Below are 23,513 nucleotides of genomic sequence, written 5' to 3'. Positions count from 1 at the left end.
TTTAGATGTTTCATGTTTTGTAAGTCTTTACCAATCCTTTTAAAATCATTTTGCAATTGCTTTTGTCAGTTGTCTCCCTATTTTGTCCTTAAGGACCACTGCTTGTCTGTGAATCTGTCTGTCCCAGGCGCTGCGATGGTGTAATGAAGGTGCCTACCTCCTGGCCAATCAGCAGGTTGATAAGTTCCAGACTAAAGAGGGAGCACAGGAAGCTCTGCGGGACATTGAGCATTTTCAGGAGGGAGCCCTTTCCCCTCTAATTGTTGGTTCTGAATTTTTGAATCAAGAAACTGAGTCTGTACTCAGCCCTCAACTAAAGGTAAAATCTCTTTGTTTTTAATTAATCAAGATATTGCTTCCTGCTTCAACCAGCATCTCTAGCTATAGACACATACAGTCACAAACTGTGCACCTTTTAATGAGTAACATAGGCTAGGGAATCTTAGTTTAAGATTCTTTCTTATGGACACAAACATACCTCAGCAAGAGCAATTCATACAGTATGTATGTCAAATAAAAATTCTTATTCAAAAGCAATATCTGTTTTAAAGATTCAGCAAGCTTTAAATAATTTGCAGTTATGGGTTATTATTTTTTGTGGTTTTCAATAAGCTGGTCTCATCACTGAATTTCACCTGTCTTCACGTTTTCTTTGATTATAAATTTAAATATAGTATTGTGCAAAACAGCCACAAGAAGCACTACTTTATTCATTATAAATTGTCTCAACAAAAAAAAAAGCAAAAATGTAGTAGTTAATTATTACTGGTCAACTCTCATACTTCATATAAAAAATGTTGTTTTTACTTAGGAATGGCGGTACAGATTTTTCTTCTATTTGGAGTACCTGTTTATTATACAGTGCATCCAGAAAGTATTCACAGTGCATCACTTTTTCCACATTTTGTTATTTTACAGTCTTATTCCAAAATGGATTAAATTCATTTTTTTCCTCAGAATTCTACACACAACACCCCATAATGACAACGTGAAAAAAGTTTCCTTGAGACTTTTGCAAATTTATTAAAAATAAAAACATTGAGAAAGCACATGTTCATAAGTATTCACAGCCTTTGCCATGAAGCTCAAAATCAGGGGAAACAGGATGCACCTGAGCTCGATCATCCTTGAGATGTTTCTGCAGCTTAATTGTAGTCCACCTGTGGTAAATTCAGTTGGTTGGACAGGATTTGGAAAGGCACACACCTGTCTATATAAGGTCCCGCAGTTGACAGTTCATGTCAGAGCACAAACCAAGCATGAGGTCAAAGGAATTGTCTGTGGACCTCCGCGACAGGATTGTCTTGAGGCACAAATCTGAGGAAGGTTACAGAAAAATTTCTGCTGCTTTGAAGGTCCCAATGAGCACAGTGGCCTCCATCATCCGTAAATGGAAGAAGTTCGAAACCACCAGGACTCTTCCTAGAACTGGCCGGCCATCTAAACTGAGCGATTGGGGGAGAAGGGCCTTAGTCAGGGAGGTGACCAAGAACCCGATGGTCATTCTGTCAGAGCTCCAGAGGTCCTCTGTGGAGAGAGGAGAACCTTCCAGAAGGACAACCATCTCTGCAGCAATCCACCAATCAGGCCTGTATGGTAGAGTGGCCAGACAGAAGCCACTCCTTAGTAAAAGGCACATGGCAGCCCGCCTGGAGTTTGCCAAAAGGCACCTGAAGGACTTTCAGACCATGAGAAAGAAAATTCTCTGGTCTGATGAGACAAAGATTGAACTCTTTGGTGTGAATGCCAGGCGTCACGTTTGGAGGAAACCTGGCACCATCCCTACAGTGAAGCATGGTGGTGGCAGCATCATGCTGTGGGGATGTTTTTCAGCGGCAGGAACGGGGAGACTACTCAGGATAAAGGGAAAGATGACTGCAGCAATGTACAGAGACATCCTGGATGAAAACCTGTTCCAGAGCGCTCTTGACCTCAGACTGGGGCAGCGGTTCATCTTTCAGCAGGACAATGACCCTAAGCACACAGCCTAGATATCAAAGGAGTGGCTTCAGGACAACTCTGTGAATGTCCTTGAGTGGCCCAGCCAGAGCCCAGACTTGAATCTGATTGAACATCTCTGGAGAGATCTTAAAATGGCTGTGCACCGACGCTTCCCATCCAACCTGATGGAGCTCGAGAGGTGCTGCAAAGAGGAATGGGCGAAACTGGCCAAGAATAGGTGTGCCGAGCTTGTGGCATCATATTCAAAAAGACTTGAGATTGTAATTGCTGCCAAAGGTGCATCGACAAAGTATTGAGCAAAGGCTGTGAATACTTATGTACATGTGATTTCTCAGTTTTTTTATTTTTAATAAATTTGCAAAAACCTCAAGTAAACTTTTTTCACGTTGTCATTATGGGGTGTTGTGTTTAGAATTTGGAGGAAAAAAAATTAATTTAATCCATTTTGGAATAAGGCTGTAACATAACAAAATGTGGAAAAAGTGATGCACTGTGAATACTTTCCGGATGCACTGTATATGTGTGTGTACTTTATTTTTAAGAATGAGACATTTCCGTGCTGCTGCCTCACGGTAAGGAGACCTGGGTTCGCTTCCTGGGTCCTCCCTGCGTGGAGTTTGCATGTTCTCCCCGTGTCTGCGTGGGTTTCCTCCGGGTGCTCCGGTTTCCTCCCACAGTCCAAAGACATGCAGGTTAGGTGCATTGGTGATCCAAAAATTGTCCCTAGTGTGTGCTTGGTGTGTGCGTGTGTGTGTGTGCCCTGTGGTGGGCTGGCACCCTGCCTGTGGTTTGTTCCTGCCTTGCACCCTGTGCTGGCTGGAATTGACTCCAGCAGACCCCCATGACCCTGTGTTAGGATATAGCGGGTTGGACAATGACTGACTGACTGACTGACTGACATTTCAGTTTTTGATTTGTATAAATTTGCAAACCTTTCTGAAAACATGTTTTCACTTTGTCATTATAAGTTTGTTGAGTGTAAATTGATATAGGAAAATATAAAATGTATGCATTTAAAATTAAACCTAAAACACAATAAAGTATGAAGAAAGTGAAAGGGATCTAAATACTTTCTCAATCCGCTGTGTATTCGATGTACATACATTATATATTTATGTATATATGTTCTTTTAAGTGAGCAAGGGAATGGAGAAACAAACAAAACCCTTTAACTTCATAGTTGCCTGGCTTCCTTGAGTACTACCTCTAGTCATTAGCTCTTTTTACTTCCCCTTTTTGCTGTACTGCTGTATTTTCCTATATATGCAAAATGCTATAAAACACAATTTTTTAATTATTTCATTATGTTTAATAGTAAACATCCATCCATCCATCCATTTTCCAACCCGCTGAATCCGAACACAGGGTCACGGGGGTCTGCTGGAGCCAATCCCAGCCAACACAGGGCACAAGGCAGGAAACAATCCTGGGCAGGGTGCCAACCCACCGCAGGACACACACACAAACACACCCACACACCAAGCACACACTAGGGCCAATTTAGAATCGCCAATCCACCTAACCTGCATGTCTTTGGAATGTGGGAGGAAACCGGAGCGCCCGGAGGAAACCCACGCAGACACGGGGAGAACATGCAAACTCCACGCAGGGAGGACCCGGGAATCGAACCCAGGTCCCCAGATCTCCCAACTGCGAGGCAGCATCGCTACCCACTGCGCCACCGTGCCGCCCTAATAGTAAACATATCATTTTAAAATGTACAGTATATTTCATCTTAAAAGGTATGCTTAGACAATTAGGCATAATTTGTTTCTTAACTACATGTGTATAGTTAAATGGATGGTGGTCAGATGCTAAAACAAGCATAAATTTTAAAGCAACACCAATGTTCTTGTTTGTGTTGTCCGTCCTACAGGCCCAAGTAACAGAAGTTCAAGAGAAAATCATGTCAGTACGTGGGATGCTTCAGAACCGCCAGGTCTGTCTACGAAAGCTAGCTGACAAGCAAGTGCGTCCTGTTCAACTGGTAGCACCACGACCAGAGCATCCACCACGTTCCAAATCTCCACTATTTTCTCCTAAACATGGTGAGTTATAGTATTTAATGAATCACAACAAAAGCATATTGGAGCAATTTCCATAAAATCCACACCTATCTCTCATTTACATTTTTTTAAAGTCTCAATTATTGATCTCCTATAAATGTGAAGTATTTATTGTGAATGTCAGCATGTTAATTGTTGAAAGTGGTTTCAGAAAATGAGAGATGAGAGTTTACATCCATCAGTTTTCTGAAATTACTTGTCCAATTCGTGGTTATGGGCAGCTGAAGTCTATTGCACCATCTTCTAGTTCAAGATAGGAAAAAACTGTCAGATGCTAGACAATTGCTGGACATAGACATAAACATACCCCACTAACTCATACCAGGCATTTTCACTAATTGACACGACATGTTGTGGGCTACTATAAATACCAGAAATGAGAGTAAATCCAAATATGCCAGTCTTAAGTATTCTTCAAGTCCTGGCCTTCAAGTTTAAGTCAGGTCTCATGTTATGTTGATTAAATTCAAGCAAGGTGAATTGAATTGCTAGATTTAATCAAGCAAGTCAAGTCAAGTTATAGTTGAGGAGAGTTGAGTAAAAAATGCTTACATTTTCACCACTATCTGCAGTTAATCTAATTATAATAACATGTGACATATATCAACATATAAGCTATGAATAGACTTTCTCAAAGAATCAATTCTTAAGAAGTAATAGTAACTGGCATCTGAAATAATTGTTTTACTTTGAAATAATTTGCATATATACTGTAGATTTAGCACAGTTTTCTCATAAATGCAGTGTGTCTAATATACACAGTATTTAAAGAAGGTAGATTTTGAAAGGCTATGTTACTTTACTGTAGTTTATCCAACCTTTCATTTTCTGAACACATTATACCCTGAGTACTGTCACAGGGAAGCTGGAGCCTATCCCAGCAAGCAAAAGGCACAAGGCTAGAACAGTCCCTGGAGTGGATGCCAGTCCACCACATGGTGAATACACTCACATAGGTCAGTTTAGCATTTTCAGTCTTACTAACTTGCATGTCTTTGGACTGAAGGTGGAAGCCGGAGCAACTAGAGGAAACCCATACAGGCATGGAGAGAACCTGCAAACTATATGCAGTGAGGATGTGGAATGTGAATCCTAGCCTCCTGGTTGACAGGCAGCATTGCTACCACTGCACCACCATGCTGCCCACTTCATAGTATAGATACATAATCAAGTCTTATTTTAAAAGAATTTCTTTATATAATTTTATATATTTATATATCTATCCAATCATTTTCCAACCCAACTTATCCTAAGCAGCATTGTGGGGAAGATCTTAGCAAGAATATGGTACAAGAACAGGAACAGTCCCTGGACAGAGTGCCAGTTCATCACAGGGTGAACACACACACGCAGGCCAATTTAGTATAGCCAATTCACCTAAACTCATGGAAAAACCCATGTGGACACAGGGATAATATGCAAACTCCATGCAGGAAGCACCTAGAACATGAACCCCAGCCACCATGTTGTGAGGCAGCAGTGCAATGACTACATCACTGTGCCAGCCACTTTGGAGTATAGTTACATAATCAGCACTCATTTTAAAAAAATTTGTTTACATAATTTTGCATATTTATTAATTACCTAAATATTTCAACTATCCTCCATCATTTAGAATGGATTTTGCATGCAGAATATTGAGTTCTAATATTTATTTGTGAACAGTGTGGCTGCTTTATCACATGAAACACATGATCTCACCTGTTTTCTCTGAATCCACTTTTTCATGACATCCTTTGAACATTTTTGTTAATGCAAGTTGTTGACAGTAGCTTTCAATACAGTAACACACTCTGATAAGGACAATTTGATATATTTCCACTCCTCTATTTCTTATTGTGTTTACTCTCATTTTCATTTTATTTATTATTATTTTTTTCCTCTTCATTTTCTAGTTCTGTAGTTTTGAATTTATCACTATTTACAAATGTAAAACCTTAAAAACACCTGACCACATTGGAAAGCTCCTTATTTCAACTTCATGTGCTGCTCCTAGCTTCCATTTTAGTTTTGCCGTAATTTCTGTACTTATTCGGATTAGGTTGTCGTTTCATACAATCCTTTCAACCCAATTTTGTGGATAATGTCCAGCCTTTTTATATTTTGTCCTTGTACACAGGTATCAGTTCTTTATTATCCCTCATTGTTCATGTTTTTCTTTCGCCCTTTACATCAAACAAAATCTCTTTTTTAATTTTCTTTTTTTTAGCAAATTGCTCCCTTTGGCTCTAAAGAAGTGGGTTTTGAGCCATTGAAACGTGTTGTCCCCCCAAACATTGAAAAATTATAAAGTTAGTCATAATTTAACCACCCGGAAAGGACATGCATACCTTTTGTTTGCATTTTATCCTTATTTTTGTTCTGTTATTTTGTACCTGTACAATTCAGAGCAATTTCTTATTTTTTCATTTTCACGTTTTGATATTTTTGTGTTATATATATTTGTTATATACAGTGCATCTGGAAAGTATTCACAGCGCATCACTTTTTCCACATTTTGTTATGTTACAGCCTTATTCCAAAATGGATTAAATTCATTTTTTTCCTCAGAATTCTACACACAACACCCCATAATGACAACGTGAAAAAAGTTTACTTAAGATATTTGCAAATTTATTAAAAATAAAAAAATTGAGAAAGCACATGTACATAAGTATTCACAGCCTTTGCCATGAAGCTCCAAATTGAGCTCAGGTTCATCCTGTTTCCCCTGATCATCCTTGAGATGTTTCTGCAGCTTAATTGGAGTCCACCTGTGGTAAATTCAGTTGATTGGACATGATTTGGAAAGGCACACACCTGTCTATATAAGGTCCCACAGTTGACAGTTCATGTCGGAGCACAAACCAAGCATGAAGTGAAAGGAATTGTCTGTAGACCTGAGAGGCAGGATTGTCTCGAGGCACAAATCTGGGGAAGGTTACAGAAATATTTTTGCTGCTTTGAAGGTCCCAATGAGCACAGTGGTCTCCATCATCCGTAAGTGGAAGAAGTTCTAAAACACAAGGACTCTTCCTAGAACTGGCCGGCCATCTAAACTGAGCGATTGGGGGAGAAGGGCCTTAGTCAGGGAGGTGACCAAGAACCCGATGGTCACTCTGTCAGAGCTCCAGAGGTCCTCTGTGGAGAGAGGAGAACCTTCCAGAAGGACAACCATCTCTGCAGCAATCCACCAATCAGGCCTGTATGGTAGAGTGGTCAGACAGAAGCCACTCCTTAGTAAAAAGGCACATGGCAGCCCGCCTGGAGTTTGCCAAAAGGCACCTGAAGGACTCTCTGACCATGAGAAAGAAAATTCTCTGGTCTGATGAGACAAAGATTGAACTCTTTGGTGTGAATGCCAGGCGTCACGTTTGGAGGAAACCAGGCACCGCTCTTCACTAGGCCAATACCATCCCTACAGTGAAGCATGGTGGTGGCAGCATCATGCTGTGGGGATGTTTTTCAGCGGCAGGGACTGGGAGACTAGTCAGGATAAAGGGAAAGATGACTGCAGCAATGTACGGAGACATCCTGGATGAAAACCTGCTCCAGAGCGCTCTTGACCTCAGACTGGGGCGATGGTTCATCTTTCAGCAGGACAACGACCCTAAACACACAGCCAAGATATCAAAGAAGTGGCTTCAGGACAACTCTGTGAATGTCCTTGAGTGGCCCAACCAGAGCCCAGACTTGAATCAGATTGAACATCTCTGGAGAGATCTTAAAATGGCTGTGCACCGATGCTTCCCATCCAACCTGATGGAGCTTGAGAGGTGCTGCAAAGAGGAATGGGCGAAACTGACCAAGGATAGGTGTGCCAAGCTTGTGGCATCATATTCAAAAAGACTTGAGGCTGTAATTGCTGCCAAAGGTGCATCGACAAAGTATTGAGCAAAGGCTGTGAATACTTATGTACATGTGAATTTTTTATTTTTAATAAATTTGCAAAAACCTCAAGTAAACATTTTTCACATTGTCATTATGGGGTGTTTTGTATAGAATTCTGAGGAAAAAAATGAATTTAATCCATTTTGGAATAAGGCTGTAAGATAACAAAATGTGGAAAAAATGATGCGTTGTGAATACTTTCCGGATGCACTGTATATATTACCTATATGTGTTACCTTTTACTTAACAATTACTTAACAAGGTACTCCTCTGTTTTTGTTGATAGCTTCATATTGTTGTGTATGTGTTTTTTTTTATTTTTTATTTTTCTTTATAATTTTTTTCTATTTACTATGTTCCCACATGTGTATGGTATTATACTTTGATCATTGTTGTCCACTCACTTGAATATGTTGTATACATTGTTTTTCTAATTACTATTTAGTTATCCTCTCAAATATATGACTTTACTTTTATTTGTGACATATCTCTGCTTCTACTTAATTTTCAGTATTATGCCTCCATTAACACACACATTAATAAACACTTGCTCAACAAGGTAACTAATGCCAGTATTCTCACTGCCACTTTGAGCAATAAGGGGGAACCAGTTAGACTGTTGTCACAGATATCGAAGTAATAGTTTAGCTGGACTAAGGCTCTGCAATGTTCAGCTTTTTTTTCTTTATGGTATGTTGCAAACCGCTCTGATCCACTGCTACCCTCACTTTGGTCCTGTTCTTCACTGTATCTAACACACAAAGTATATAGAATTACTGAAGGTAATTATTAAAAGATACTGAATAAAACAATACACTTAACATCACAAAAATGTAAAGACATTCCAGCTGTAGAATTTATTTATTTATTTATTGTTCACATTTAGCAGTTTTTACCTTACATGCTTACATTTTTTTAATCTCCCATCAACAAAATCAAAGTTACCACATTAAAATGAAACAGAATGATGGTCTTGAGTTCTCCACAGCTGCATGCAGACAATGAATTATAGACCTAAAGCAATCATAACTCTGATATTACTTAGTTTACGTTAAGCACCTAAACATTATATAATTCATGTGAAACAGGTTGCAAGCATACTACAATGTCTTAGCACTTCTAAATAACCTAACACCTGCAAACTACACACGGAGCTTCAGAATTGGCATAGCACCAGTAGCCTTACACATTGCTTGGGAAATATCACTTACAGGACTTCACATATTGTTGCAGCTCTGGGTGTTGTGATAATTAAGTTTTGTTTTTTTGTTTTTTTTTTGGATGAAAAAATAACTTTCTTTCATACAGACATTTGCAAGATCTACACTACTTTGTTTTAATCAGAGTTTTTAGGAAATAAAGTTAACCCTAAAAAATCTCATATGACAATTTTGAAATCACAGAGCTTGGATTCCTAGTGATCACATAATGAGTCCTTCCAACTATATTTTTTCTTGTTGGACCATGTATATGTGATGACTCTCACCCTTCCCTTCTTCTGCCTGCAGTAGTTTAACGGGATCATCCTGTGAGGTAATCACTAGTCTCCAAGCTGTACCTGCAGGCAGATTTGCTAATAACATATTAAAGAGATGGAGATTTGCTGTGCCTAATTAATTATTTTGTAGAGCCTTCATTCCCAAGCTTTTAATCCCATTAGACATTTGAATGCTTTGTAATCAGCCTGTACAGACAGCTGCACAGGGAAAGTCCACATATTTAAAGGAGGGGAAAAGTGTAGAATTCCAGCTGAACCTGGTTTTCATTCAAAGGCAGTCTTGGTGGTTACTGGATTTTCAATGCACAGACTCTTCTTCTTCTGTCTTCTGAGGATGAAATAGGCAGGTCAGTGTGCAGGGTTCTCAATGTTCTGCCTTGGCCTGCCATATATAGAAAAATAGAACTTTAGTAACTCAAACTCCACTGCTGCCTCAGTCTTTGAGATTCTGTCTTGAGAAGAAGAAGAAAGGTGTTTATGTTAAGTGTGTTAGGTATGATTCTGAAGTGAAACTTACAGTGGTCTCCATCCATCCATCCATTTTCCAACCCGCTGAATCCGAACACAGGGTCACGGGGGTCTGCTGGAGCCAATCCCAGCCAACACAGGGCACAAGGCAGGGAACCAATCCTGGGCAGGGTGCCAACCCACCGCAGGACACACACAAACACACCCACACACCAAGCACACACTAGGGCCAATTTAGAATTGCCAATCCACCTAACCTGCATGTCTTTGGACTGTGGGAGGAAACCGGAGTGCCCGGAGGAAACCCACGCAGACACGGGGAGAACATGCAAACTCCACGCAGGGAGGACCCGGGAATCGAACCCAGGTCCCCAGGTGTCCCAACTGCGAGGCAGCAGCGCTACCCACTGCGCCACCGTGCCGCCCCTTACAGTGGTCTCGAAAGGCAAAACACAAACAAAAAATTAAAAATAAGTGCAAAAAAAAGAGTGCTAAATAAAAAAAATAACAGTGCAAACAAAAAAGAAAAAAAAAATGAAAGAATGAAAAACACACAAACAATGAAAGTACAAACAAAATTGAAAATGGCAGCTAAAAAATCAAAGAGGGAATAACGTCACTAGGGAAAAAAGGAAGTGGGTGGATCCCACAAAGACATTTAATTTAAATTGATTGCTGCTCTATAAACAATGTTTCCCACTTTGAGGTTGAAGCTTGAACTTTAACGGGTAGCACTCCCTCCTTGTTCAGAGGCAGACATTGATGCAAGTCTGGGGACAGTGGCACCTCATATCCTCTCCCATCAGTCTCAGGTGCGCTTCAAAGTAGACGTGCTGATCTGCAGCACCCAGGTTAATGAGAATCTCTGCTTGTGAAAGGGAAACAGTGCCACTTTGAGTTCTAAAACACAAGGACTCTTCCTAGAACTGGCCGGCCATCTAAACTGAGCGATTGGGTGAGACGGGCCTTAGTCAGGGAGGTGACCAAGAACCATTGCAATGTGTATGTGTCATTTCTTTAGCGCAAAAAATGGGTCTAACGGTGAGCTTCAAGGGTAGAAATGGGTGATCACTCATGACTGACAGGGCAGTTTCAGTGGGCAGATGTCAGAGCATTAGATAATCCCCGTAATCAAACTATTTTGACCTAACACTAGCTGTTTCTGCTTTTAATGTTTCTATTTAATCACTTATCTGATATTTCACCTGTGGTGAATGAGATGATACTTTGAGTAAATGTGACTCTGTGATGGACTATTGACTAGTTCTGCCAACTTAGCCATGGGCTCCCAGCATCCTCGAACTGGATATGTGTATTTGAAACACTAATGGCTTAGCTTATTATTCCTTAGTTCTAATGGAAGCAATTCTTCTCTCAAAATATGACTATATAATAAAATCCAGTTTTTATTCTATTGCAAGTGTTTTAGACAAATATTTTTTAGACATTCAAACAATAGAATATATTATGCCTTGGAAATTGTTGCATGCTTTGCAAAGCAGTACAGTCTAAAGTCTTTTGTAAATCTGCACAGACCTCAGCTATCCGTTCTACTGATACTTTTTGAGAGGCTGCACTCTGGCTTCCCACAACTGTGCATTTGAATATTCTGACTCAGAAAATGGATTGATCAATGCATATTGTATGTACTACATGTGCTTGTATAAACTGAATATAAATATATACTGACTTTTTCTGGCCTGCAATTATTTAGCACCCTTGTTAATTTCCTTTTAATTCCTTTCTGTATTGTAATCGTCTAACATAGTCAGGTTGCTGTTTGATATTGGCAGTTGATTTCATTATTACAAATATAGGGTGTCAATTCCAGAACAGTGATTTTTCATAACATTATAGTTTAGTGATTTTTTTTCCATAAAATATTAATAATAATTGAACTCTTTATATACCTTAATAGTTCTCTTTTGTGCATACCAGCAAACCAAAATAAATTCATACATTTAGTCTGCAACAATGGATTAAATGTTCAAAAGTCCAAATCTAATATCACTTGATATCCTGCTGTGGAAGAATTTAAAATCAATTGTCTATAAATCTGTGACAGACATCACACCAGACATTTAATTAACAAGTAATATAAGCACTAAGTTAGTGTCAGTTATCACGCCAGTATTTGCTGTAGTGAATCATGAATGGTGTTCACAATAATGCTTAATGTATGTATTAAATATTTTTTTTTCCTTTTCTTTTTCCTGGAAACATTGCAACACTGTAAATATTGTCTCTCTAATATTATTAAATGCTTCTGTCCTTCTATGGGTATGCTGTATACTGCCATATATCAATTCAACTCTGCTCAAAGTGGAGATCTAACAAATATTCACCAGTTTGACTTTAAAGATCAGATCATCGGAAATATCATCAGATAATTGTCAGTTGATTTTTCCTTTAACTGATGGCTTGCAAAAGTGAAATAAATAGTAACTAAGAAGTTAAAGTTAAAAGTTTGTACAGCCCCAAAATGAGAAAGGGTAGTAATGGAGATATTTTTTTTAAATCAGTTCTCTTGAGATTGGAATGGTGTCTTAAGATTTGTTTTACTTTCTGTTGTTATAGGGGTGGACTTTAACTCAAGTATCAAGTTCTCATTTGATCTATCCTTGCCTGGGAAGAGAACCTCAAGAAAGAGCCCTAGCTCCAGGAAGGTTAGAATATTGCTATAATTTCTGGTCTGTGTTAGAAAGATCATGTGTCTGTGTGATAGATCATGGCGCCGCAGATGGCAGCCTCGGTGCCTCGTTCCTTGGTGCTTTCTCTGTTTTTGTTTGTTTGTTCCGTGATAAGCTGTCCACCTCTGATCACATACAGCAGAGAGGAACTCTTACACATCGGTCAATTCGCTGGTGAAATTTTTTCACCGTCTTTCACTCAGACGGAATACTTTACAGAACTTTTAGTCGGAGGAGCAGCTGCCCTTTACGGAATTAGAAGGAGACGCCGACGAGGGAAGCGAGCCGGAGCGCTTGTTAAACTGCGCCACCGGGGATTTCGAACTGCGCTCCCTTCAATTCACCTGGCGAACGTCCGCTCTTTGGCCAACAAGATGGACGAACTGCTTCTGTTAAACAGAATAAACACGGACTTTTCCAGATCTGCTGTCCTGTGCTTCACTGAAACCTGGCTTGGTGAGCACATCCCCGATAGCGCATTATACCTGCCGAGCTTCCAACTTCTCCGTGCGGACCGCGTCATGGAGCTCTCGGGGAAAACGAAAGGAGGCGGAATCTGTTTCTACATAAACGAAGGTTGGTGTACAGATGTCACAGTACTAATCAAAACATGCAGCCCTCACTTAGAGTCTTTTTTCATTGACTGTAAACCGTTCTATTCACCGCGGGAGTTTTCCTCGTTTATTCTGGTTGGTGTTTACATCCCACCTCAGGCCTGTGTTAGTGAAGCATTACAACACCTGGCTGACCAGATAACTAACATGGAGCACAAACACCCGGACTCCCTGCTCATTGTTCTTGGTGATTTTAACAGAGCAAACCTCAGGCAAGAACTGCCAAAATTCAGTCAGCATATTAAGTGTCCTACCAGGGACAAAAACACACTGGACCACTGCTACACTACATTAAAGGATGCTTATCGCTCTGTCCCTCGTGCTGCCCTGGGACTCTCTGACCACTGTTTGGTTCATCTTCTCCCGACTTACAGGCAGAACTTAAGATCTGCAAAGCCTGTGGTGAAAACGGTGAAGAGATGGACCAACGAGGCAAAGCTGGAACTACAAGCCTGCTTTGACTGTACTGATTGGAGTGTTTTTGAGTCTGCAGCGACAGACCTGGATGAGCTTACTGACACTGTGACATCCTACGTCAGTTTTTGTGAGGATATGTGTGTGCCCATGAAAACTTTTCGCACATACAACAACAACAAACCCTGGTTTACTACAAAACTCAGGCAGCTTCGTAAGGCTAAGGAGAAGGCCTACAGAAGTGGGGACAGAATCCTGTATAATCAAGCCAGAAACACATTGACAAAGGAGATCAGAGTAGCAAAGAGGTGCTACACTGAAAAGCTGGAAAATAGGTTTACAGCCAACGACCCTGCATCAGTGTGGAGAGGTTTGAAAGACATCACCAACTACAGGAAACCATCCCCCCATACTGAAGAGAACCATCAACTAGCCAACGAGCTGAATTTGTTCTACTGCAGGTTTGATAATCCCTCTTTCACACCTCTCACCCACGCCAATCTAAATACAGTCCCAGCACTCACTACCAAGCCCCTGCCCCTCCCCACTGACACCATACCTGCACTCAGGATCTGTGAAGGGGACGTGAGTCAGCTCTTCAGGAGACAGAAGATCAGGAAGGCACCAGGTCCAGATGGTGTGTCACCCTCCTGTCTTAAAGTCTGTGCTGATCAGCTGGCCCCCATATTTACACAGATCTTCAACAGATCCCTGGAGCTATGTGAAGTTCCCTCCTGCCTTAAACGTTCCACAATTATCCCGGTTCCAAAGAAAACCTCCATTGCAGGGTTAAATGACTACAGGCCAGTCGCCCTGACGTCTGTGGTCATGAAATCCTTTGAAAGACTGGTGTTGACCTACCTGAAGGACATTACAGACCCCCTGCTTGACCCCCTACAGTTTGCTTACCGAGCAAACAGGTCAGTGGATGATGCAATCAACATGGGACTGCACTACATCCTGCAACATCTCGACTCTCCAGGGACATATGCTAGGATCCTGTTTGTGGACTTCAGCTCGGCGTTCAACACTATCATTCCAGAAGTCCTCCACACCAAACTCACTTGGCTCACTGTACCAGCTCCCATCTCCCAGTGGATCAAAAACTTCCTGACAGATAGGAAGCAGCAAGTGAGACTGGGAAAAATCACATCCAGCACACGAACAGTCAGCACTGGCGCCCCCCAGGGATGTGTCCTCTCTCCTCTGCTCTTCTCCCTCTACACAAATGACTGCACCTCAAGAGACCCGTCTGTTAAAATCCTGAAGTTCGCAGATGATATGACAGTCATTGGCCTCATCAAGGACAGTGATGAGTCTGTATACAGACGAGAGGTCGAACAGCTGGCCCTCTGGTGCGGTCAAAACAACCTGGAGCTGAACAAGCTTAAAACTGTGGAGATGACAGTGGACTTCAGGAGGAGCCCCCCAGTGCTGCCCCCTCTCACACTACTCAACAGCATTGTGTCCGCTGTGGAAAACTTTAGGTTTCTGGGATCCACAATTTCCCAGGACCTAAAGTGGGAACTAAACATAAACACAATTGTTAAAAAGGCCCAGCAGAGGTTGTACTTCCTGCGCCAGCTCAGAAAGTTCAACCTGCCTCAGGAGCTGCTCATCCAATTTTACTCTGCAGTAATCCAGTCTGTTCTCTGTTCATCTATCACAGTCTGGTTTGGCTCAGCCACAAAACAGGACAGGAACAGACTTCAACGGACAGTCAGGATTGCAGAAAAAATCATTGGTGTTGATCTGCCCTCCATTCAAGACTTATACAGATCTCGAGTCAGGAAACGGGCAGAAAACATCATTGCAGACCCATCACACCCTGGTTACAACCTTTTTCAACTTCTTCCCTCTGGTAGGCGCTACAGAGCACTGTACGCCAAAACTACCAGACATGTGAACAGTTTCTTTCCTCAGGCCATCACTCTCATGAACACTTAAGTCAATCTCACAGCATCAGGGACAATACTAGGTAAAACCGGAGTCCAATTCCTTGTATGTGTACATATACTTGGCCAATAAAGCTGATTCTGATTCTGATTCTGATTCTGATTCTGAAAGAATAGAACAAACAGTGAGACAAAATTTTAATAGAGTAATGGGAAAGCTTGTTCTTTTCTAGAAATTATTGTGCATCATAGTATAGTTTTGATTGAGATTATTAATATAAATGACACAATTATGCTGTTTGCAGTTTTGCTTGCTCTTTTTCATAGTCATTCACACAGAAGCAAAATAAATTTGAAAAATAATGAAAGTGTAGTGATCTTTTGGGTTTTTGTATTAATTACAGATTGAAGTAATGCATGACTATCAGGAGACACGCAACTCCCTTTCTTTTAGCCTTGATTGTGAAGACAGTCCTGAGATGCAAAAACGGTATTTGTCTTTTTTTAATAACTATAGTGCAAAGATTTTTTTTTCCATAGTACTGTGTTAATTTTGATAATAATTTGCATGAATAGAATGGAAACCAGAAACATTAAGAAAAGTTTAAGATTAATTATAACTTTGCATTTTATCCTGTTTATAATGTGTTTCATTTTTAGCCTTACAAATGTTTTTGCTTGTGGATTTTTCTTAAGAAGTAAACATATCTCAAAATATTTTGCTAAATTGCAGAAAATTTGTTTATTGGCCTTTGTGCCACTTGCATACTTAAACAGATTACCTAATGTTTGATTTGAACAGGTTTTATTTCCCAAAAGTACACACAAAATTAAACAAAAATCTTAGACCACCTAAGAAAATTATTTTTAAAGTTACTTATTTGGGTGGTAAGTTTTTATCTTTTTGAAAAATGTATAAAATAAGAATAAACACCAATAAACATGGATACAATTAAAAATAGCAAGAATTTCATGTGTTTTCTGAAAACTTGATATAAAAAACTTTTCTTTTGAGGTGAACAAGCCATTAAGTCCAAACGCTCATCAATGCCTATTCATGTAACATGTTTAATATTTATCACTTTCATATTTACCTTAAATCTTATGAGATGACTTGAATAACACATTATTTTCTTTTCCCTAAATATCCCATTCCATGTGTTTGTTAAATTCCATCAACGACATAACCTTTTTAAATGAATGAGGCAATGATTGGCCAAACCAGGTGTACTAATGGTGCAGTTTGAGCAGTAAATGAGAGTATTGGATGGTGACCACAAATACTGGGGTGCCTCGATTAGAGTTTTGAAAATGGCTCAGCTAACACACTTTGACACAGACAGAAAATGCATGTTATGTATCCATATTAAAGTTTCATCCAGCAAGCAATAGCCCACTGAAATGGATTTTAAAAATTTGGTGCTCAAGCTGTCATAAGGAAATTTAAGGTCACTTGCTTAATGGACAAAGGGAAATGCAATGTAGTCATTTTTCAACATTTTGTAGCGTCATCTGCCATAAAAGTACACTCTTAAACCATTCAAAGAAGTCTTAAAGGATATTTTAGTAGGGTGTTTTGCAAGTAGGAAACCATTTTTGATGATAGCCAGTAAGCAGAAGTGACTGTTGCCTGTCCACATCTACCTGCAGATAAGCATGATCAGGATCGGCCTATACTTGGATGGGAGACATCTACAAAAAAATGGGTTGCTGCTGGAAGAGGTATTAGTGAGGCCAGCAGGGGGCACTTATCCAGTGGTCTGAATGTGATCCCAATACCCCAGTGCAGTGACGAGGGCACTGTTCTGAAAAAGTGACACTGTCCTAAGGATGAGACTTAAAACAGAGGTCCTGACTCTTTGTGGTCATGAAATATCCCTGGGCGTCCTTTGTAAAGAGTAGGGTATATTCCAATGTCCAGGCTAAATTGCCCTCCATGTTCTAGTCAATCTGGCCCCCTAATTATCCCCTGTCTCTAACTATTTCTCTCTCACTACTTCACCACCTAATAGCTAATGTGTGGTGCAAAAATGGCTGCTGTCGCATCATTCATGTGGATTCTAGACATTAGTGGTGGTTGAAGCAGCGCCCCACTCACTAAAAGTTCTTTAAGTAGTGAGAAAAGCGCTGTATAAATGTAAAGAGTTATTATTATTAATGCCATTTTTCATTTAATTATCATTTTTCATTAATGCCATTTTCTATGTTGTTATAAGTGCGTGCATTGCTAAAGTCATGGCACATGTTAATATGTATGCATATTAAATCATGGTGACCAACTTTAAAAGCCAGAGCCACATATACTTCAGCATCCAAACTTTCTTTTCAATAAATGTGTGACCAAGCAAAAGAGTTCTAGACTCATAAGAGTTTTTTTCACATACACACCAGTTAGGTACCTCTCAAAATCTGCATTACCGATTATTTTAAATATATGAAAACTTGTTTTTGAAGTACATTTCAGATATCTGAAAGCTGATCTGCATTTTAGGAAATATGAAATGCATGCTCAGATGTGTCTAAATGTTCGTTTGGCTTGCGATAGATCTAGGAGATGACTCTGTTGCAGGTTTTGTTTTCAGAAATTCCTATCATAGAAATTTGTATGTTATATATAGATTTCTCTGTTTTAAAATAGATTATGTGCTTGCTGCTCATCTTTAGTATGTTCTTCCTGTAAAGAGAGACCAGAAGATGAAATGTAACTAAGAAACTAATCCAATTCAGAAGCCAAAAACCTGTATAATCTTTTGCCAAAACCAAGATAGTAACCCTAAAAATTGTAGCTGATACAAGTATTGCAAAGTTTTTTTAACCGGAATTTCATACAAAGCACACAAATAGAGTTTTGTTTTCGATTCCAAACGTGGATGACCCAGACATCATTAGGGCTGACTTTTATATGATCATGTAATTGATGTCACACATGTTGCTTCCAGAATAGGTTTCCAATGCAAACAGCCCAGAACATGGCGGCACCCACTAAATGGAGACAAAAAAGATGTAAAAACTATCTTACATCCTTAAAAACAACACTAGAAATATCTGAAGCACAGAAATTAAGTCTTCATGCTTCAGAACCCTAATAGGGAAGCAAAGGATTGAAAAGAAATGCATAAGAACATAAGAAATTTGACAAACAAGAGGAGACCATTCAGTACCTGTTTGTTTAGGTAATATATAAACTGTCCCAGTATGTCATCCAGATTTTTCTTGAAGGTTGTCAAGGCTTCTTCAGTACATGTCTCGTTAGTTTGTTCCAGAGTCCTACAACTCTTACATAAAGAAGTGCTTCGTGGCTTTAGTTTTAAATGCGCTTCCCCTTAATTTCCAGTGATGTCCTGGAGTACATGATTCATCTTTAAACTGAAAGAATGTTGCTGGATCTATTTTATCAGTGCCTTTGAGGATTTTAAATACCTGGTTTAGGTCCACACACAGTCTCCTCTGCTCGAGACTAAGCAGAGTGTGTCAGAGTAGGACATGTCCTTAAGTCCTGGGCTACATTTTGTTGCTCTCCTTTGCACATCTTCAAATGCTTCTATGTCTTACTTGTTGCATGGTCCAGAACTGCACATAATACTACAGTGTGGTTTTTCTAGTATATTTGAATGTTGCCAGTATGACTGGTAAGGGGAGAGAGGTAGCTGATGTAATGGAGAGAAAGAAGGTTGATATATTGTGCATGCAAGAAACTAAATGGAAGGAGAGTAAGGCCAGGTGGATTGGAGGTGGATTCAAATTGTTCTATCATGGTGTGGATGGGAGGAGAAATGGGGTAGGGGTTATTCTGAACGAACAGTATGTCAAGAGTGTTTTGCAAGTGAGTGATGACCATGAAGCTGGAAACTAAAGGTGTGATGATGAATGTTGTTAGTGCATATGCCCCGCAAGTTGGGTGTGCAATGGATGAGAAAGAAGATTTCTGGAGTGAGTTGGATGAAGTGATCTACAGTGCACCCAAGGGACAGAAGGGGGTGATTGGAGTGGATTTCATTGGACATGTTGGTGAAGGGAACAGAGGGGATGAGGAGGTAATGGGTAGGTATGGTGTCAGGAAGAGGAATTAAGAAGGTCAGGTGATAGTGGATTTTGCGAAAAGGATTGGCATGGCTGTGGTGAATATGTATTTTAAGAAGAGGGAGAAATATAGGGTGATGTACAAGAGTGGAGGAAGATACACACAGGTAGATTATATCCTATGCAGAAGAGTCAATCTGATGGAGATTAAAGACTGCAAAGTGGTAGCAGGGGAAAGTGTAGTTAGACAGCATAGGATGGTGGTCTGTAGGATGACGTTGGAGATCAAGAAGAGGAGGACAGTGAGGGCAGAGCCAAGGATCAAATGGTGGAAGTTGGAAAAGGAAAACTGCAAGGTTGAGTTTAGGGAGGAGGTAAGACAGGCACTGGGAGGCAATGAAGAGTTACCAGACAGCTGGGTGATTACAGCAGAAGTAGTAAGGGTGAAAGCAAGAAAGGTGCTTGGCGTGACATCTGGAAAGAGGAAGGAGGAAAAGGAAACCTGGTGGTGGAATGGGGAAGTACAGGAGATTACACAGAGGAAGAGGATGGCGAAGAAGAAGTGGGACAGTCAGAAAGATGCAGAATGTAGACAAGAGTACAAGGAGATAAGGCGCAAGGTGAAGAGAGAGGTAGCAAATGCAAAAGAAAAGGCGTATGATGAGTTGTATGAGAGGTTGGACACTAAGGAGGGAGAACAGGACCTGTACCGATTGGCTAGACAGAGGGACTGGATTGGGAAAGATGTGCAGCAGGTTAGGGTCATAAAAGATAAAGATAGAAACATACCCACAAGCGAGGGTGGTGTGTTGAGAAGAAGGAAAGAATACTTTGAAAGGCTGATGAATGAAGAGAACAAGAGGGAGAAGGTTGGATAATATGGAGATAGTGAATCAGAAAGTGAAGTGGATTAGCAAGGACGAAGTAAGGACATCTATGAAGAGGATGAAGAATGGAAAGGCCGTAGGTCCAGATGACATACCTGTGGAAGCATGGAGGTGTTTAGGAGAGATGGCACTGGAGTTTTTAACCAGATTGTTTAATCGAATCTTGGAAAGTGAGAGGATGCCTGAGGAGTGCAGAAGAAGTGTACTTGTACCAATTTTTAAGAATAAGAGGGATGGAAAAGAATAGAGAAGACAAGATGGAGTTGTACAGGATATGTACGAGGGAAATGTGCCAGTGGTGAGGTCTGCAGTAGGAGTGATGGCTCTGAGCCCTTTCTTATTTGCAGTGGTGATGGACAGGTTGGCAGATGAGGAGAGGAATGAAGGTCAGTAGGAACAAGACAGAATACATGTGTGCAAATGAGAGGGAGGTCAGTGGAATGGTGAGAATGCAGAGAGTAGAGTTGGCAAAGGTGGATGAGTTGAAATACTTGGGATCAACAGTACAGAGTAACAGGGATTGTGGAAGAGAGAGAAAAAAGAGTGCAGGCAGGGTGGAATGAGTGGAGAAGTGTGTCAGGAGTAATTGGTAACAGATGGGTATCAGCAAGAGTGAAAGGGAAGGTCTACATGACGGTAGATTTGTTATATGCGTTGGAGGTGGTGGCACTGATCATAAAACAGGAGACAGAGCTGGAGGTGGCAGAGTTAAATATGTTAAGATTTGCATTGGGTGTGACGAGGATGGACAGGATTAGAAATGAGTGCATTACAGGGTCCACTCAGGTTGGATGATTTGTAGACAAGATAGATAGATAGATAGATACTTTATTAATCCCAATGGGAAATTCAAAGTCAGTGAGGCGAGATTGCATTGGTTTGGTCATGTGTGGAGGAGAGATTCTGGGTATATTGGGATAAGAATGCTAAGGATAGAGCTGCCAGGCAAGAGGAAAAGAGGAAGGCCTAAGAGAAGGTTTGTGGATGTGGTGAGAGAGGACATGCAGGTGATGGATGTAACAGAGCAATATTCAGAGGACAGGGAGATATGGAAAAGATTATCTGCTTTGGCAACCCCTAACAGGAGTAGCAAAAAGAAGAAGAAGGTCTTATTAGTGCTCTGATCCGCCTGTCGATCTCACGCTCCATTCTTCCCTCACCCGTGAACAAGACCCCGAGATACTTGAACTCCTCTACTCTTTGCATCAACATATACCCCTAAAATCTTTTCAGCGGTTACTTCTTTTATGACACTGTCTCCCATCTTGTATTTATAACTCATGTTCCTTTTGCCCACGTGTAGCACTTTGCACTTTTCTACATTAAACTACATTTTCCAAATATTTGCCCAGTTTTGAATTTTGTCCACGTGCTTTTGAATTCTATTTGCTGCCACTTCAATGTTTGTCATCCCTCCAATTTTAGTGTCATCTACAAATTTGACAAGTTTACTAACTGTACCAGAATCAACATCATTAATATAAATCAGAAAAAGTACTGGTCCAAGGACAGATACCTTGGGGGAACCTAGGGTGTGAACCCTGGCCTGCTTACTGCAAAGGCACTGCTAGTCCTATATAAAATGATTAACTAGTTATACTTAAAACAATTTATTTCCTAATAAAATAAGTTTCATGATATTCAAGTTTACAAAACCAGTTTGATACCTAGTGCCCTCCAAATGTGGGCTGGATAAGCATACATTGAAAAATAAATAAAATTTTTTTAAAACCTGGTAAAACTATGGATGTTGTAGCTTTGCTGTCTCACAACAAGAAGACTGGAGTTCAAGTCTCAGTCCAAAGACAAACAGGTTAGGTAGATTGACAATGCTAAATTGCCCTTGATTTGTGTGTGTGTGTGCATGTATATGTGTGTGTGTGTGTTGCTCCCTGTCTAGGGATTGTGCCTGCCTTGCACTCAGTACTTGCTTGGATAAGATGCAGCTTCCACAAGACCGTGCTCTGGATAAGTAGGTTTGGAAAATTAATGGAAAGTAAAGCTATGTATATGAATGGTTATTGTTTTGAACATATGTTCTGCATATTGTGTATACGTGTGTGTATATATATATATATATTGCCATCTGGTGTCTTGGGGAGGCAGTGCCCCTCAGTAGCTTCCTTCCCCCATCCTTCTCTTCTCTGGACGTCCCCCCCAGGTTTAGAAGCCAGCCACCCGCCACAATATATATATATATATATATATATATATATATATATATATATATATATATATATATGTACTAGCTGTGTAAGCCTGTGCTGTAAAATGCCCAGGGTCCTAGAAACTATTGAAATTGTCAGAAAAAAAATGAAGTGTACAGATGTCAGGTAATTGAAAGGAGCTACTCTGGGCATCTCTCTCCTAGGAGGATTTGTTTTTCTGACGTGCTCACATCGCTTTTGCATTAGCAGCGGGAGGAAAAGTAAAAGGGATACCGTTTTGTTGATGTTAGCATCTAAGCGACTTTGTCTTTCTTAAGTGGTTTCATTTTGCTGACGTGCTGGCCCCACTTGTGTTATTAGCGGCTAAGCGAGTTTTACGTTTCTTCCCTTACCCCGACTCCACCTCTCACTTCTGGGCCAGACAGACACACACACTTTCACGCATTGACTTTTATATATAAGACTAGGGGGCTCTGCCCCCTATTTGCTTCGCTCGATAACCCCCGGGTTTAGTTATCCAGATTTACAATTAAAAGAGATTGTTATTTTCATTTCATTCATTTTCATTATTTTTTTATTTCTTGATTTTTGCCAGAAATAAAGCTGTAGTGAATGAGTTATTCTCCTCCCCAACCCTGGGGCTGCTAGTGCCGTGCTGCATGATCTGCATGTCACGCTGCGCGTCGATCATTTAAGAGCCTGTATAGCAACTGCTGCTGCTTGTGATGCGCTGCATGATCAGCATGTCGCGCTGTGTAATGATCATTTAAAAGCCTGTACAGCAGGTACTGCTGCTTGTTATGTGCTGCATGATCTGTATGTTGAGCTGCGTGACAATCATTTAAAAGCCTGTAGAGCAGCTGTCCTTTTATCTCACTTCTTTATCTTGTGGGACTTCAAAGTGTCTTCCGTGCAAGTAGTCTTGCGGGACTTCAAAGTGTCCTCCAAGAAGACCTGCTGT

General features: G+C 40.4%; 1 protein-coding gene across 5 annotated transcripts in view; it reads left to right on the top strand.

The window, feature by feature from the left end:
- The window catches only part of mcf2a (MCF.2 cell line derived transforming sequence a), a 165,348-nt gene that overhangs the window by 102,353 nt on the left and 39,482 nt on the right, over positions 1 to 23,513 (top strand). For 4 of the 5 annotated variants that reach the window (XM_051935223.1, XM_028815810.2, XM_051935226.1 and 1 more), the window contains 4 exons: positions 128 to 319; positions 3,839 to 4,010; positions 12,442 to 12,530; positions 15,882 to 15,967. In XM_051935223.1, coding sequence (XP_051791183.1) covers positions 128 to 319; positions 3,839 to 4,010; positions 12,442 to 12,530; positions 15,882 to 15,967 — 539 coding nt within the window. The remainder of the gene's footprint in view (positions 1 to 127; positions 320 to 3,838; positions 4,011 to 12,441; positions 12,531 to 15,881; positions 15,968 to 23,513) is intronic. The other variant, XM_051935224.1, reaches the window with a different exon arrangement.

This window comes from Erpetoichthys calabaricus, chromosome 12 (genome assembly GCF_900747795.2).
Source record: "Erpetoichthys calabaricus chromosome 12, fErpCal1.3, whole genome shotgun sequence".
Lineage (NCBI taxonomy): Eukaryota > Metazoa > Chordata > Cladistia > Polypteriformes > Polypteridae > Erpetoichthys > Erpetoichthys calabaricus.
The sequence above is the reverse complement of the archived record's forward strand: the minus strand, read 5'-3'. Positions and strand labels throughout refer to the sequence as shown.